We start from the raw sequence: 15,015 nt of genomic DNA, 5'->3' as shown, positions 1-15,015 counted from the left end.
GTATTCAATTTGCAACAAATGCAAACATTATATGCATAATTGGGGTCACAGAAAATTTGATACACCAGTATCTTTGACCTCTCCTTGGTGAACAATTTTATATAGAGGTTGTATGTTGAATTCTCTGCCTGCCCTCCCCTGCTGCTTCATTTGTTTTCTTATGGTAATTTTTTCCCACTTTCAAATTTAGGTGGAGGAACACAGTTAATTAACTTTAAGTGTGACCCTACTTTAGTTGGCTCAAACTGTTAAGATGCTGAAATTAAAGTGTGTATTTGTGACATGAAACAGGCCTTGGAAATACTGGATGAGGGAGTTCTCCCACTCCTTGGGATAGGAAGTAGAGGGAAGGATTTTGGCTTTCGCAAAGCTCAAGATATTTGTGTGAAATCACTTTGGAAAGTCCTTACCTAAGATAATCCATAAGGATTGAGTTGTCATTGTCACCGGCCCCAGTTCACCTTTCCTTGGAAAGTCCCGAGGACCAATAAAGGGTCCTGTAATAGAGGTAGGGTGTGACCCGGAGCCTTGTGGAGAAAAAGAGGTCCTAAGAGTAGCCTTCTGTTCAATTTACTAAACTCTCATCTACTCTGTCTCTGTGGCCTACCTAATTAATTAAGACTTAGGAAAGTGCTTTTTCAGCTTTGAAACACTCCCACCTTTTACGGTATCTGACTTGTTTATGGCATCTACTCAGAAGGAATGTCTCCATATGCATGAAGAGCAGTTTAATACGATGGCTAAGAATGAGATTTAAATCCAGACTAAACGGATCAGAATCCGGGCTTCACCACTTACTAGTTCTATGACCTTGGGTAAACTATTTATACGAGCTGTGCCTCTGTATTCTCATCTATAAAATGGGAATAAAACTAGGAGTTTGGGGGAAGAATTAAACTAGCTTATACATGCAAAGCACTTAGGTGCCTAGCATATGATACATGCTTAATAAATATTAGTCATTATCATTAGTTGTAATTACAATTTCTCTTAACAATCAAGTCCCTGGGGCACCTGGGTGGCTCAGTCAGTTAAGCCTCTGACTCTTGATTTCCGCTCAGGTCGTGGTCTCACGATTCATAATGGGTCCACTGACAGCCTGCTTGGGATTCTCTTTCTCTCTCTGTCCTTCCTGCTTGCTCTCTCGCTGTCTCCTGTGTGCTTGTGTTTTCTCAAAATAAATAAATAAACTTTTAAAAAAAGTAGGAAAAAGTCAAGTTACCCATCCATTCCTACCATCCCCATAGCCCCTAAAACAGACACACTGTCACTTGCTACTTTCAGTTTCCACCTAATAAAGCATGGGCGTTGATTGTTCTAAGACAAATAAAGAGCCACCGAATTTTTTTTAAGGTTTATTTATTTTTGAGAGAGTGCGAGCAGGGGAGGTACAGAAAGAGAGGGAGACAGAGGAGCTGAAGCTGGCTCCGTGCTGACAGCAGAGAACCTGATGCAGGGCTCAAACTCACACATCGTTAGATCATGACCTGAGCCACCCGGGTGCCCCCAGAGCCTCATGATTTTTAATTACCACATACTGTTTTTTTATATGGATATTTCTTGGTCTACTTTAACACTTTAAATGAGCATCTTTGTATCTATTTCTTTTTTCATTTTGCCCAGCTATCATTAGATTAATCCTTAGAAATGGAATTACTGATTGAAGTATATGCTTTCAATACTGATTGAAAGTATATGCACTTAAAATTTTTTGATATAAATTTGATACAAGTGTTCAACGAAAAGTTCTGTTTGGGGGCGCCTGGCTGGCTCAGTCAGTTGAGCATCCGACTCTTGATTTCAGCTCAGGTCATGATCCCAGGGTTGTGGGATCAAGCCCTGTGTTGGACTCCTTGCTGGCCATGGTGCCTGCCTGAGATTCTCTCTCCTTCTCTCCCTCTCCCCTGCTTTCTCTGTCTCAAGAAATAAAATAAATTCTGTTTGGTTGTTTCCGTGTCTTTTAACTTAATTAATTAATTTTTTTAAAGTAAGCTCTAGGCCCAACACGGGACTTCACCTTACAACCCTGAGATCGGTAGTCCACGTGCTCCGCCGATGGAGCCAGCCAGGTGCCCCTGATGGTTTCCACGTTTTGCTGTTTTGGGAACCCTGGGTCTGCTGCCTCATTTTATTCTTTTAAGCTTTTGTTTAATTTCTGGTTAGTTAACATACAGCGTATGTAGTATTAGTTTCGGGTGCGTAATACAGGGATTCAGCGTTTCCATACAGTACCCTCTGCTCATCACAAGTGTGCTCCTTAATCCCCTCTCACCTATTTAACCTGTTCCCCTGCCCACCTTCCCTCTGGTGCCATCAGTGTGTTCTCTACAGCTACGAGGAGTCTGTTGGTTGGTTTCTCTTTTTCCTTTTGCTCATTTGTTTGTTTGTTTGGTCTTTTTTTTTTTTTTTTTTTTTCTCCTGTTGATTACCTTTTTTTTTTGTTTGTTCGTTTGTTTTGTTTTTAAATTCAAGTTAGTTCACATACAGTGTGGTATTGGTTTCAGGACTAGAACCCAGTGATTCATCACTTACATAGAACAGCCAGTGCTCATCCTTAATACCCATCACCCATTTAGCCCATTCCCCCCAGCAACCCTCAGTTTGTTCTCTGTATTTGACTCTCTTAAGGTTTGCCTCTTTCTCTGTTTTTATCTTATTTTTCCTTCCCTTCCTCTGTGTTCATCTGCTGTGTTTCTTAAATTCCGCATATGAGTGAAATCATATGACACTTGCTTTCTCTGGCTTATTTTGCTTAGCAAATAATACACTCTGGTTCCATCCACGTTGTTGCAAATGGCAAGATTTCATTCATTTTGATCACCAGGTACTATTCCAGTGTGTGTGTGTGTGTGTGTGTGTGTGTGTGTGTGTGTGTGCGCGCGCGCACCCCATATCTTATTTATTTGTCATTCTCTTACTGACTTATTTTGCTTAGCATCATACTCTCTAGCTCCATCCATTTCATTGCAAATGGTGCTGCTTTATTTTATACACTTGATTTTAAAAGCCAGGATTTCCAGTACTTCAAATCCAAACCCAGATTTTAGTCTGGTAGGTTTTTTAAGCTTTTCCCAACTTTTTCATAGTATTTACGAGTTCCAAGGTAAGGGTAAGAACTTGAAGCTTTGTTTGATATTTCACAAATTAAATAATTTGGGGATAATACTAACATTTTAACTAGACCGTTGTATTAGTTAGGTTTTCTCATTGGTCTAGGAGGCTTCCTCCTGGGAAGGCAAAAAGTTTACCCCAGAAATCACAAGACTCTTTGAAGGACAATAGCCCCCTTAGTCATGATACCTGGGGGGTAGGAGGGTAGCAAGAGCGAACTCATGCAATACCTCAGCCAGTATGACCTCAGTCTGTGCTGCTGATTGACAGGAGAATCATTCCTAGAGAAGACTCATTTCTGTGGTCAGATCCTGTCTGGATTGGTGTCTGTTCTATTAGGAAAGTATTCAGAATAGCTGATGCCACACCGTACTCTGAGATGCCCACTCCATATTCTGAGAATTGGTACCTTCTCATTACATGGTAAGTTACTCTTAAGTTGGATCCCGAGAAGACCATCACTTACTCCGCTTTTTCAACCTTGACACTTTGTCATCAACACCGTGTCCCCAAAAACCCTTTGCTGAAGGGGAAGGCACCTCTGTCTCCCAGAATGGGAGCACCCCCGCTGCCATGAGGTTAATACACTGTTGGGATTCCTTCTGCTGATGATTTTTGTCTTTTTTAAGGGACCCTGCAGCTTTAACAATTTTTCTTCTTGAATATTAGTATTTACTGACACCTGGGTACATATGTACATTTTACGTATGTATTGAGACAAATTTCTTTGGTCTTAAGCAAACTAAAGCAAACTTACTCTGGCATGCAGAGTAAGAGGTTGGGAGAACTAGCAGTTGTTACATAAATGCAGAAAGGGCTCTGAAAGATCATGCTCCTGTGTGACATTTGTTATCCGTAAGGTTTTCTAGCATAAGCCACATTTCTGTTGTTCCAAAATTTGGTCAGCAAAGCTCACAGATCCAGCCTGGAGGGCCTTCATAGCCACTCTTGGTACCGCGGCCTACCTCTTCACTGGAATGTCTTCATACTGTGCCTGAAATTTCGCCCCCATTTGTGCTAGTGAAGCCCACAGTTAGAGGCCTAGAGGCCACTATGCTAACAAATGAGAACTGCGTGCCTCCTTTTTTACCTGTGTTGGGTAACAGCAGTTATTTTATTTTTTAAGTTGCATCCAGGAACTAGCCTGTATATATACTCCTTGAGCTGTTATTTTCTTTCCTTTGTTATGTCTATTAAGCTTATTAAAGGGATGGGCAGGAGAGTCAACATTTATTGAGCACCTACTAGGTGCCAGGCACTGTGCTGTGTGCTTCAGATGTATTATTTAATACTCAAAACAGCCTTATGAGATAGGTACTCATCCCTCATTTCAGGTAAGCAAACTAAGTAACTTTCCTCTAATTCAGGTTTCTCTGTTTTAATTATAAAAGACGTATAAATTGATAGTGATATTGTAATAGTCGATGTAGCTATTGATGGTAGCTACACTTGTGTTGAACTTAGCATAGTGTATAAACTTGTGGAATCACTATGTTGTAACATTGTGTGTCAACCATACAAAAAAAAAATGTATAAATTGGTGATGGTTTTCTGTCAGACCTGCAAACCAGTTTTGTCTCCGCCTTTCCCTTATGTTTTATGGTATTGGTTCCCCTTTTGTGACTCTTCCAGGGAATGGTCATATATAGACAACCTCCCTACCGCTTGTGAGACCCTGAATCCTGACGATGGTGTTATTGACTTTCCTAGGGTCCTATCCTTCCCCTAAAGCTGGGGCAACTCTGGTCGTGTACAAGGACCTGCTGGTGCTGTTTGGTGGCTGGACGCGGCCAAGCCCTTATCCCCTACACCAACCAGAGAGATTCTTTGATGAAATACATACTTACTCACCCTCTAAAAACTGGTAAGCCACAAAGATAAGATTCTTCCAATCTGGAATAAAAGATTTCAGATAAATGGATTCCTGGGGTGCCTGGGTGGCTCCGTCAGTTAAGCGTCTGACTCTTGATTTCAGCTCAGGTCATGATCTTGCCATCCTGAGATCAAGTCCCTCCTTGGGCTCCACTCTGAGTTCCTCACTGGGCATGGAGCCTATTTAGGATTCTCTTTCTCCTTCTGCCCCTCCGCTGCTTGTGCTCACTCTCTCTCTCTCTCTCCAAAAAAAAAAAAAATAATATATATATATATATATACACACACACACACACACACACACACATATTTATATATACATACATATATGAATAAATGAATCTTTTCTGTGACCAGGAATCTCTTTGAGAATTTGGTAAAAGCTATGGACTCTTTTCCAGGAAAAAAATTTACATATGCATAGATTTTGCTGACAGTTTCAGAGAGTTTACACGACCCCCTGAAAACCTAAAGCTAAGGGGTGTCCAGCTGGCTCAATCGGTAAGAGCACGTGACTCTTGATCTCCAGGTCGTGAGTTCAGGCTGATAGAGCTTACGTTTTTAAAACATTTTTGTTGTTGTTGTTGTTGTTAAGTTTAGAGAAAAGGTTAAAAATTTTTTGAAAGAAAAAGAAACTAAAGCTATGACCCTTTATTCCCAAGAGAAAAAGTGGAAGAGATTTATTCCTCTTCCTAGAGAAATGAATGTGCCAGTTGGAGAATAGTTCTGGCTGCTAATTCCCCAGGTGTGCTGTGGATTCAGATGATTCATTGTTCCTTCTGTGTCCCCAAGACTGACTCCTGACTCTTTTTCCTTTGTTCTTGGAACAGACTACTTAGTACAGGGCTCTCAGTAGCTGCAGCTGATCGGGACTGTAGAAGGAAGTACAGGTGATGCTCCTTTAGCACGCTAGCCTGGAGCGGCGAAGAGCCACGATGGCTTCCCTGGTCCTCTCTCCGCTCTACCTCCAAGCCATACACACTGAGAACTTGAAAGTGAATATAGCTTTAGCAGGTTTATAAGAAGGGCATAAATACCTTCTGCCATCCTCCATTTATTGTCCTACCAGTAGCTCTACTGAAGGTGATAGAATCGTCACGTCAAGTGGATACTGACTTACTGCTGCCACCTGAAACACATACGACCAGGTGGTGCTGACTTCTTGGCTTCTTTCTGTCTTTTTATATTAGGTGGAACTGCATTGTGACAACCCATGGGCCACCTCCCATGGCTGGCCATTCCTCCTGTGTGATAGATGATAAAATGATTGTCTTTGGTGGCTCCTTAGGATCCCGGCAAATGTAAGTATATTTGGTTTGCTGACTATCAACCTGAAGGTAAATACTCCTGGGAATAACAGGTCAGAAGAGTGAACTAGTCAGGTTAGTATTCCTGAGCATGGTTCTAATTAATCCAACCACGTGTTGCTTCCTAGCATTCCAGTTGTTGATCCCCTCATCATAGAGCAATACATTGGAAACCTTCCTCCATAAAGTCAGAGCTGTGTAGGATCTTTTTATTTGGTATGTGGTTCATTCGGTGGGATCAAATTCTGAGATAGCCTCCACCTTGTCTGTTTCTACCTGTGCTTACGGAAGGCTGCTGTCCAAGAAGCACAGGGTGCTTTTACCTGCTCTCCTTTGTGAGCCAGTCTGTGCCCTTTTGGGCTTTAGCAGAGAGAGCTAGATTGACAGGACAGGTGAAAATGGTTCCTTCTCCAGACAGGATGGGTTGGGGGAGTGGGTAGGAGCAAGAAATCTGTCAGGTCTGATACACCGACTATCCTCATCATCTCTGGCCATGACTCAGCAGCTCAGGCCAACGTCAAGAGCCAGAGCCATCCATCTGAATCCCTCTTTATCTGGTTTGGTGGTAGCTGCAGTAGTGGTCATTTTCCCTGTGCTCTGAAAGGCAGGTTGATGGGCTGTCAGGCAGTAAAACCATTCCAGACCCAACCCTGTTCCCTGTCAGGCAGCGTACCCCACATCTTCCTGTTTTAAAACAGTTGAGACACCGTGAGCTGCCCTTCAGCTGAGACAGTTTAGGGCTTTACGGTATTAGAGTTCTTATTCCGTGTTCCTCTATGTGAATAAACGACCTTAGCAAGATGACTGTAAAATAGAGACTGCCTTCCAGGAGTCTGTCCTTGCCGTACTGGTCCCTTGGGGGTTGGAGATGCCAGTTTGTCCTTGATAAAACTGCAAATCTCATTAGCCACGGTGAAATTAATTTGTATAGCCAGAATTGACAAATCTTTATCTCCTAGACAATCATAGAGCTACTTTTTGCATCAGTTTTTTTCTCTTCCTTGTGGCTTTTGCTTTTGAAAGACTGTATCTTGACCAGTAGCTGTTGCCAATTAAACTTCCAACGAAAATTCATTCTTACTTTAGATACTAGTATGTCGCTGTAGGTTTGACTCAAAAGAGGACTTACGGGTCAGTGGGAAGAACAAAGGTTTGAAGTTCTTGAGGTGGGTTCCAGGGAAAGAAGAGGAAGAAAAATATAATTTAAGATGGCATCAGCATGGCACTTTGCTAGGCATCTTTATAAATGTGACTTCAAGGGGCACCTGGCTGGCTCAGTTGGTAGAGCATGCAACTTTTGATCTCAAGGTTGTGAGTTCAGGCCCCATGTTCAGCATGGAGCCTACTTAAAAATAATAATAAATAAAATATCAATGTAACTTCATTTATATCAGCTCTGGGGTCCCTGGTGGCTCCTGACTCCTTCATTCTCCTGTCCTTATCTTATAGGAGCAACGATGTCTGGGTCCTTGACCTCGAGCAGTGGGCGTGGTCCAAGCCGAACATCTCCGGCCCCAGTCCTCATCCTCGAGGTGGCCAATCTCAGGTGCTCAGGAATTAAAATAACTATTCAGCAAACACTGTAGCATCTTCCTGTTAGGATGGGAAAGGGAGGAGGGAGTCAGGTAAGATGCCAACATGCATAAGCCAAAGAGACTTTGTCGTTCTTTTTTGCTGGTATTTATTTTTCAACTTCTAATGGGTTGTATTAATTTTTAGTGGCTTTATATTATGCCTCTCCCCAAAGCATTTACTTTGCTATTTCATTTCTCAAGAGAACCCTGCATTTTATGTGGTTGGTACGCTCATTTTAATGTTTGATCAACAAAGGATATATCCATTCAGGTGAATCATCAGTAATTTGCCCCCAGACATCAGAATTAACATGGTTTGGGGAGACTGGAGAGCTTATGATGACTAGAATACTCTCATTTGGGATCTGGGTAGGCTGTTTTCATATACCACTGATGCGTAGGAGGTCAGGTGCCTGTGTCTTTGTAGTTTTATTTTAAATGTCTTCCTCTCTCCAGATTGTCATAGATGATGCAACTATCTTAATCCTTGGAGGGTGTGGCGGTCCCAACGCTGTGAGTATTGCTGGTGTGGCATATTCCGATGCACACGTTGCTAAGTGTTCGAAACTTGTTTCCCTGTGTCACCTTGTAAGCAGTGATAAGACCATTTCCACATTTGTACTTAGAGAATACGTTTTCACTTTGGGTATATATATAACCTTTGTATTTTCTGGCTGAGATCTGCTTTTTGTTTTTGTTTTTTGGAGGGGGGAGAGGTGCTTTTAATCAGAGATGTTCGTCTCTTAAATATTTGTATATTCTCCCTACTCCTACTTCCTCTTTTAGGCTGTAATGTGCTGTCATGTTTCTAGGAGGAGTGGGACAGAAAAACAGTTTACATGGAATTTATTTAAGAATGCAGATTCAGAAAGTTATGGATATGTATTATTTACGCCACCTACACATGCGCTGTACCACAGGCAGAATTTAGAACCACTTAAAATTCATTCGTAGGTCACAAGCACAGTTTCATATTTCCAGGCCAGTGGTGGTATATGAATAAATGAAGGGGCATGAATGAATGGCTAACCAAAAATTTTGCTCTTCTGAAGAGCCCACACACTCTCTAGACCAAACAGCATGGCTTTGAGATTCCAACTGTGTGTGTATGTTTTGTGAACTGTACCACACCTGAGCCCTCCTGTCGGTCCTTCTCTTACAGCTCTTCAAGGATGCTTGGTTGTTGCACATGCATTCAGGCCCCTGGGCCTGGCAGCCACTCAAGGTAGAAAATGAAGATCATGGGGCTCCAGAACTGTGGTGCCATCCAGCTTGCCGGGTGAGCAGAGGACTGACAGGCCAGTGAGAGAGGACGTCCTAACTGTAGGGCCAAATTAGCTCGTCAGACTTCCAAGCAAATTTGTATAGAAATGAAAAACACCTTGACATCATAAAAGAAGTGGGCATTAACCATAACTCCTTGGGCATTGCTCATATATGTACCTTTAGATGAGAAACCTGCGTGGGCCCCACTGATCCTTTTTTTTTTCTTTTAAGTGTATTTATTTATGTAATCTCAACACCCAACGTGGCGCTCGAACTCACAACCTCAAGATCAAGAGTAGCACGTTCTCCTGACTGACCTAGTCAGACGCTCCCCACCCCACCCCACCCCACCCCATATACCCCACTGATCCTTTTAGTGCTAGCTTTTTTTTTTTTTTTAATTTTTTTTTTTTTTAACGTTTATTTATTTTTGAGACAGAGAGAGACAGAGCATGAACGGGGGAGGGTCAGAGAGAGGGAGACACAGAATCTGAAACAGGCTCCAGGCTCTGAGCTGTCAGCACGGAGCCCGACACGGGGCTCGAACCCATGGACCGTGAGATCATGACCTGAGCCGAAGTCAGCCGCTTAACCGACTGAGCCACCCAGGCGCCCCTAGTGCTAGCTTTTTAAGCATCTCTTTGTCTATGAACCTTTCTTCAGGGTCCCCAAACCAAAACTGATTCCTCCCTCCACCCCTCCCCTGTCCTGTACATACAACTCTAATGGTAACACCTGTCTTGCTCCAGCAAAAATTATCCCCATGTCTATCTCCCCTTCTAGCCTAGAAGGCAGGCTCCATTATTTTCATCTCGGTGTCTCAGGTACCTACAAAGTGCCTGGCCTCCCCAGATGCTCATGATCAAATGTTTGCCGTTTAGACGAATGATCAGAACTGAGCACAGGTCTTTTGTCTTCCAGGTGGGGCAGTGCGTGGTGGTCTTCAGTCAGGCTCCTAGCGGGAGAGCCCCACTCAGCCCAAGTTTGAACTCTCGCCCATCACCTATCAGCGCCACTCCTCCAGCCCTGGTTCCCGAAACCCGAGAGTACCGCTCTCAGTCTCCAGTAAGGAGTATGGATGAAGCTCCTTGTGTTAACGGCCGCTGGGGAACACTGAGGCCCAGAGCTCAAAGGCAGACCCCCTCAAGTTCCCGGGAAGGGAGCCTGTCCCCAGCCAGAGGAGATGGCTCCCCCATCCTCAATGGTGGGAATTTGTCTCCAGGAACAGCAGTGATTGGTGGCTCTTCCTTGGACAGCCCTGTGCAGGCCGTGTCTCCTAGCACTCCATCTACCACTGACGGATATGACCTCAAAATGGGACTTTCTTTGGCCCCCCGACGAGGGTCACTACCAGATCAGAAAGATCTGAGGTTAGGATCAATAGATCTGAATTGGGATCTGAAACCCACTTCGAGTAGCAATCATATGGATGGTGTGGACAACAGGACAGTTGGGGGAAGCACGAGACACCCTCCCGAACAGACGAATGGTGTGCATACCCCACCACACGTGGCCAGTGCCCTTGCAGGGGCTGTCTCCCCAGGTGCCCTGCGTCGGAGCCTAGAAGCCATCAAAGCAATGTCATCCAAAGGCCCCTCAGCGTCCACAGCACTAAGTCCTCCTCTGGGGTCTTCTCCAGGCTCCCCCGGGAGCCAGAACCTGAGCAGTGGAGAAACAGTGCCCGTCCCTCGCCCAGGGCCTGCCCAAGGAGATGGGCATTCCTTACCTCCCATTGCCCGCCGCCTGGGCCACCACCCTCCGCAGTCCCTGAATGTTGGCAAACCTTTGTACCAGAGTATGAACTGCAAGCCCATGCAGATGTACGTGCTAGACATTAAAGACACCAAGGAGAAGGGGCGGGTCAAATGGAAAGTATTTAATAGCAGTTCTGTGGTCGGACCTCCTGAAACCAGCCTGCACACAGTGGTACAAGGCAGGGGCGAACTCATCATATTTGGAGGACTCATGGACAAGAAACAGAATGTGAAGTACTATCCAAAAACAAACGCCTTGTACTTTGTGCGAGCAAAGAGATAATATGTTCTAAACCCCCTTCCCTTTCTGTGGCTTTTAATTTTCCAGTGTGCAAGCATTTGGACTGCGAATTGGGAAAACAAAGGACAGAATTACCCCATAAACCAAACCCCCAGTTCCCAACCTCACTCACTGCAGGCTGGGGTCAAACCTCCATTACGAAAAAAATTATATATAAATATATAAATATATATTATATAGCCAACTGTGTTTACAGAGAGGGAGAGGTCTCCGTCCTGGTTCAGATCAAATTGTTGCTGTGTTTTAGCAGAGGCTCGGCTGCCTTTTTCTACATTGCTGGTAACTAGACCAAGAATTTAGGGAACAGACTAATGTCAGAACGTAACCTAAGGCAACTGAAGAGCCCCCATAAGTCCTTACGTGGCCTTCTTGGAGTTAGAGAAAGAAAGAGCGTGTGTAAGGTGCACAGGTGGAGGCTCCAGACCCACGAGCTCCAGGAGCTGGCAGGGGGAAAGGAGCCCGTAGAGAACTGTTCCTCCCTTCCCTTGAAAAGCACAGAGGACCCGAGCGGTAATGCCCTCTGCCTGGCCCCGTTCTGCCCTCGTGACTGAGGAAAGTTACCCAGCCGGGAATTCTTTTCCACATGTGTGTGCCAGGATCACCGTGAGACGATGTTTATGCAGACACGCCTGTCTACCTCGTGTCCACTGGTCTTTTGCGTGCTCCCTCTGTGTCTCAGAAAAAACATTTTGGTGTCTGATTTTGGAATTTTCTGACAATCGTATTTGATTGCAAGTTGCCAAAAACCACATTTGTTCCCTTAAAACTTGATCCTCAGAGGCTGCCTTTTTCTTTTCTTTTTTTGGTGGGGGGGGCATATGTGGATTTTTTTTTTTTTAAGCCCTAAAAGCTTTCTCATTTTCTGTTTCTCTTACAAAGCTAAGGTGCCCAGGGAAATCTCTTAGAGATATTTCTTTTCTGGAACCCTTTCTCTGGTATCACTTAGGAGGCTGGTAGGGAATTCCAAGATGCCAGTATCATGAGAAATCCTTGAAGCATCAAAAAATACTGTTTTTTCCCTTTGGGGCTTGTTTTTACTTCCAGAGCACATGGGGCCCACCCGTCCATATTCATGCAATGTGGAAATTGATCCTGGAAGGAAATCCTAGTGATAGCTCCTTCTAGAAATGATTTTTGCCCTTGTCGCGACATGCGTTTTTCTGCCTGGCTGTTGAGTGGTGGTTGGGTTGAGCATCATGTGCTTAGCGTCTTTGCAAGGCTGACCTCGGGAGCAGCCCCTCCTTTGTGATTGTGCTGTTCACGTATATGACACAAATAAGGTTTGGGTTTTTATTTCACGCCATTTCTGAGATAAAGTGCAACCAACTGGAGCATGTCTTTGGTTGACATAGGAAGTTACAAGTTTACCAATCTTCTTGGAAGTTACCAGTCTCTAAACCATGGTCTGGACGTAGGAGATGTTAGAATAAAGTCAAATGTCACCACTTCAATGTGGATTCTTGGTGATTTCTCATCAGTGCAAAGAGGATTTTTACTTTGCCCTTAGGATTTGAATTTCAAAACATTGCATTTCCCATCTTTCACACTCCCCTTTTTCTTGTTCGCATTTCCCAAGCACAAGCCTGCTACAGCTGGCCCTGGGTCCTGGCTCTCGGCCAGCACTTAGCAGTCTGTCCGATAAGTGTGTTTTCTCCTATTACATCATGTTGAATTCTTTCCCCTGGCCATTAGCTTTTACAATGTGGTCTTGGTGGGAAAGCCCTGTGGTGCCAAGCGCAGGAAGGGGCCAGCTCGCAGGGAGAGGTCTGTGTTCTAGAAACTGTTCCATGTGCTCCCTTAGATGAGGAAACTACCAAGCCTGCTTGCTGTGGTGTGCACCTACTCACAGCTCAGCACTTAGCTTTCCAGACTCCTCGCTCTTGGGCTGTTGCCGGTCCTTCTTTGGCAAAGACTGTTAGACCACGTGGGGTCCTTATTCACAAGATAAAGCAGCCTGTGAGATTAGATACTACACTATTGCTATTGCTGAACCTTGTTTATGACGTTGCACTTGCGCATGGACAGCATCTCCTAACTCAGTTCCTATTGAAATATAAAGTATTTGGAAGCCTGAAAGTTCAGACTCTCAACTTGGTGATCATTCCCTTTGTCCTGTGGCCTCCCTAAGCCAGCTGTTAGCTCCCCAAACAGGGAGGCAGTGGAGATGATGATGCTCTTAGAAAGTAACCAGCTCCTCGGCACTCCGTGGCATCCAGTATTGTCTACACCGCTCCGAACCAGGCTGTTGACAGCTCCTTAAGAAAAATTTGCCTCATCCGCACCCGGTGGTGTTGGTCTCGGTGGCTCCTGGGCACTGTGGGCAGATACCTTAGGAGAGCGACTCGACACAGTCAAGGCAATTGTGTCCTCAGGCCCTTGTGAAGCCACACGCGCGCGCGCTGGGACTCCAGGCGTCTCGGCTGCGGAGAGCGTTCTGCCAGCCCCCCCGGGGTGCTTCCGCCAGGTCACATCTAACCACAACTCTGGTTTTTGACATGACGCCAGTTTTGTCTTAAAATTCACTGAGAAAAAGGAGACAATTTCTTAAGCCTTCAGGACCACCTAAATTAGCAACTATTTATCAGTATTTAAGTATTTAAAATACATTTTGTTTCTACTTGAAGCTTTAACCCCTTCCATTCCTGCAAGTGTGCCTTTGTGAGCCCCATGTCCTGTCCGCTTCATCGGCCACCCTGCTGAGACTCTCACGTGAGAGTCTTGGTGTCTTCCTTCCCTCTTGGACGGAGCTTCCCTTTCCTCACTTTCCAGGCTGGGCAGCAGAGAGGGTTCTGTGTTTTCGCTCACATTTCTACTAACGTGGATGGTGGGCTGCACAAACACCCCTTCATCCCCCCCAAATAGTATATTTTAGGAGCACAAATGAGGTGTTGAAACAAGCTTAAATTTAGTTGTAATACTAGGCTCACTCTCCTTCCAGCCTTCTACGGATTGATCTGATTTTAATGTTTGAGTTCTGTATCAAGAGCTAAAACCATGAACTATCCTAGGAACTGTGTTGGAACTCTTTAGAGAAAAGAAGAGGAGGATGAAAGAAAACCAGCTTGAGAAGTCTTGACTTTGGAGAACAGAAAGCCACCAGCTGTTGGAGAACAGAGGGATACTTCCTGTCCTCTGACTTTATCTTTCTGTGTTTCCGCCTGCTTTGCTCTTTCCTTCCCCGTAAAAGTGATGTTCCTGGTGGGTTTGTCTGTCTGTCCTTGTCCTTGTGGTGATCCTGGCATGGTGATGTGCTCTGCTTTGCGTTGTCTGTGCTCTCTTACCAGTGCACGAGTCAGTGGGGAGGATCTGAATACCCCCAGGGGCAAGGAAGCCGAACTCTGAGGCCTGCATCCCGTGCAGCCTCCCCGCGAAGTGCAGAAGGCATGTTCTGCACGGTCACCAGTAAGTGGCTCCCTCTCACTCTGTCCCTTGTCAAATGAGAGCAACCCCTAGGTGTTAACTCCACCCCTGCTCTCTTTCCTTCGCTCTGCTCCCCTCCCACCAACCAGGGTACATGTCAGCGCACACCCATCGTGCCCTGGCGAAGCTGGTGCTGTGAGTGAGGTTTCCCTGCAACTCAGGGGTCCCAGGTGGCTTCCCCTGAGATGGTCATCTTAGGCACGTAACAGTGTAGGAATGAAAAGTGGGCTTCACTAATATCTAAATCTCTGTCTGTTTCATTTTTTGTTAAGGTTTTCCCTGATGACTTTTTAGCAATTTAACAAATAAAACAAAATGGACAGAATTGTCTTAACTGTTTCATTAGTAGAAAAGAAAGAAGGAAGAAAGCTGTAGTAGCAAGCAGTTGAGGTTGGAGACGGAAGTTGAAA

General features: G+C 44.7%; 1 protein-coding gene across 2 annotated transcripts in view; it reads left to right on the top strand.

The window, feature by feature from the left end:
- The window catches only part of FBXO42 (F-box protein 42), a 95,263-nt gene extending 80,333 nt beyond the window's left edge, over positions 1-14,930 (top strand). For both annotated transcript variants that reach the window (XM_025912156.2, XM_086715789.1), the window contains 6 exons: positions 4,822-4,975; positions 6,174-6,284; positions 7,740-7,836; positions 8,321-8,377; positions 9,027-9,143; positions 10,052-14,930. In XM_025912156.2, the coding sequence (XP_025767941.1) occupies positions 4,822-4,975; positions 6,174-6,284; positions 7,740-7,836; positions 8,321-8,377; positions 9,027-9,143; positions 10,052-11,167 (1,652 nt within the window). In that variant the 3' untranslated portion in view covers positions 11,168-14,930. The remainder of the gene's footprint in view (positions 1-4,821; positions 4,976-6,173; positions 6,285-7,739; positions 7,837-8,320; positions 8,378-9,026; positions 9,144-10,051) is intronic.
- The last annotated feature ends 85 nt before the right edge of the window (positions 14,931-15,015 follow it).

The sequence above is a fragment of the Puma concolor genome, chromosome C1 (assembly GCF_028749965.1).
Source record: "Puma concolor isolate L17-30 chromosome C1, mPumCon1.1.hap2, whole genome shotgun sequence".
NCBI lineage: Eukaryota > Metazoa > Chordata > Mammalia > Carnivora > Felidae > Puma > Puma concolor.
This window is presented reverse-complemented; position numbering and strand designations above follow the sequence as displayed.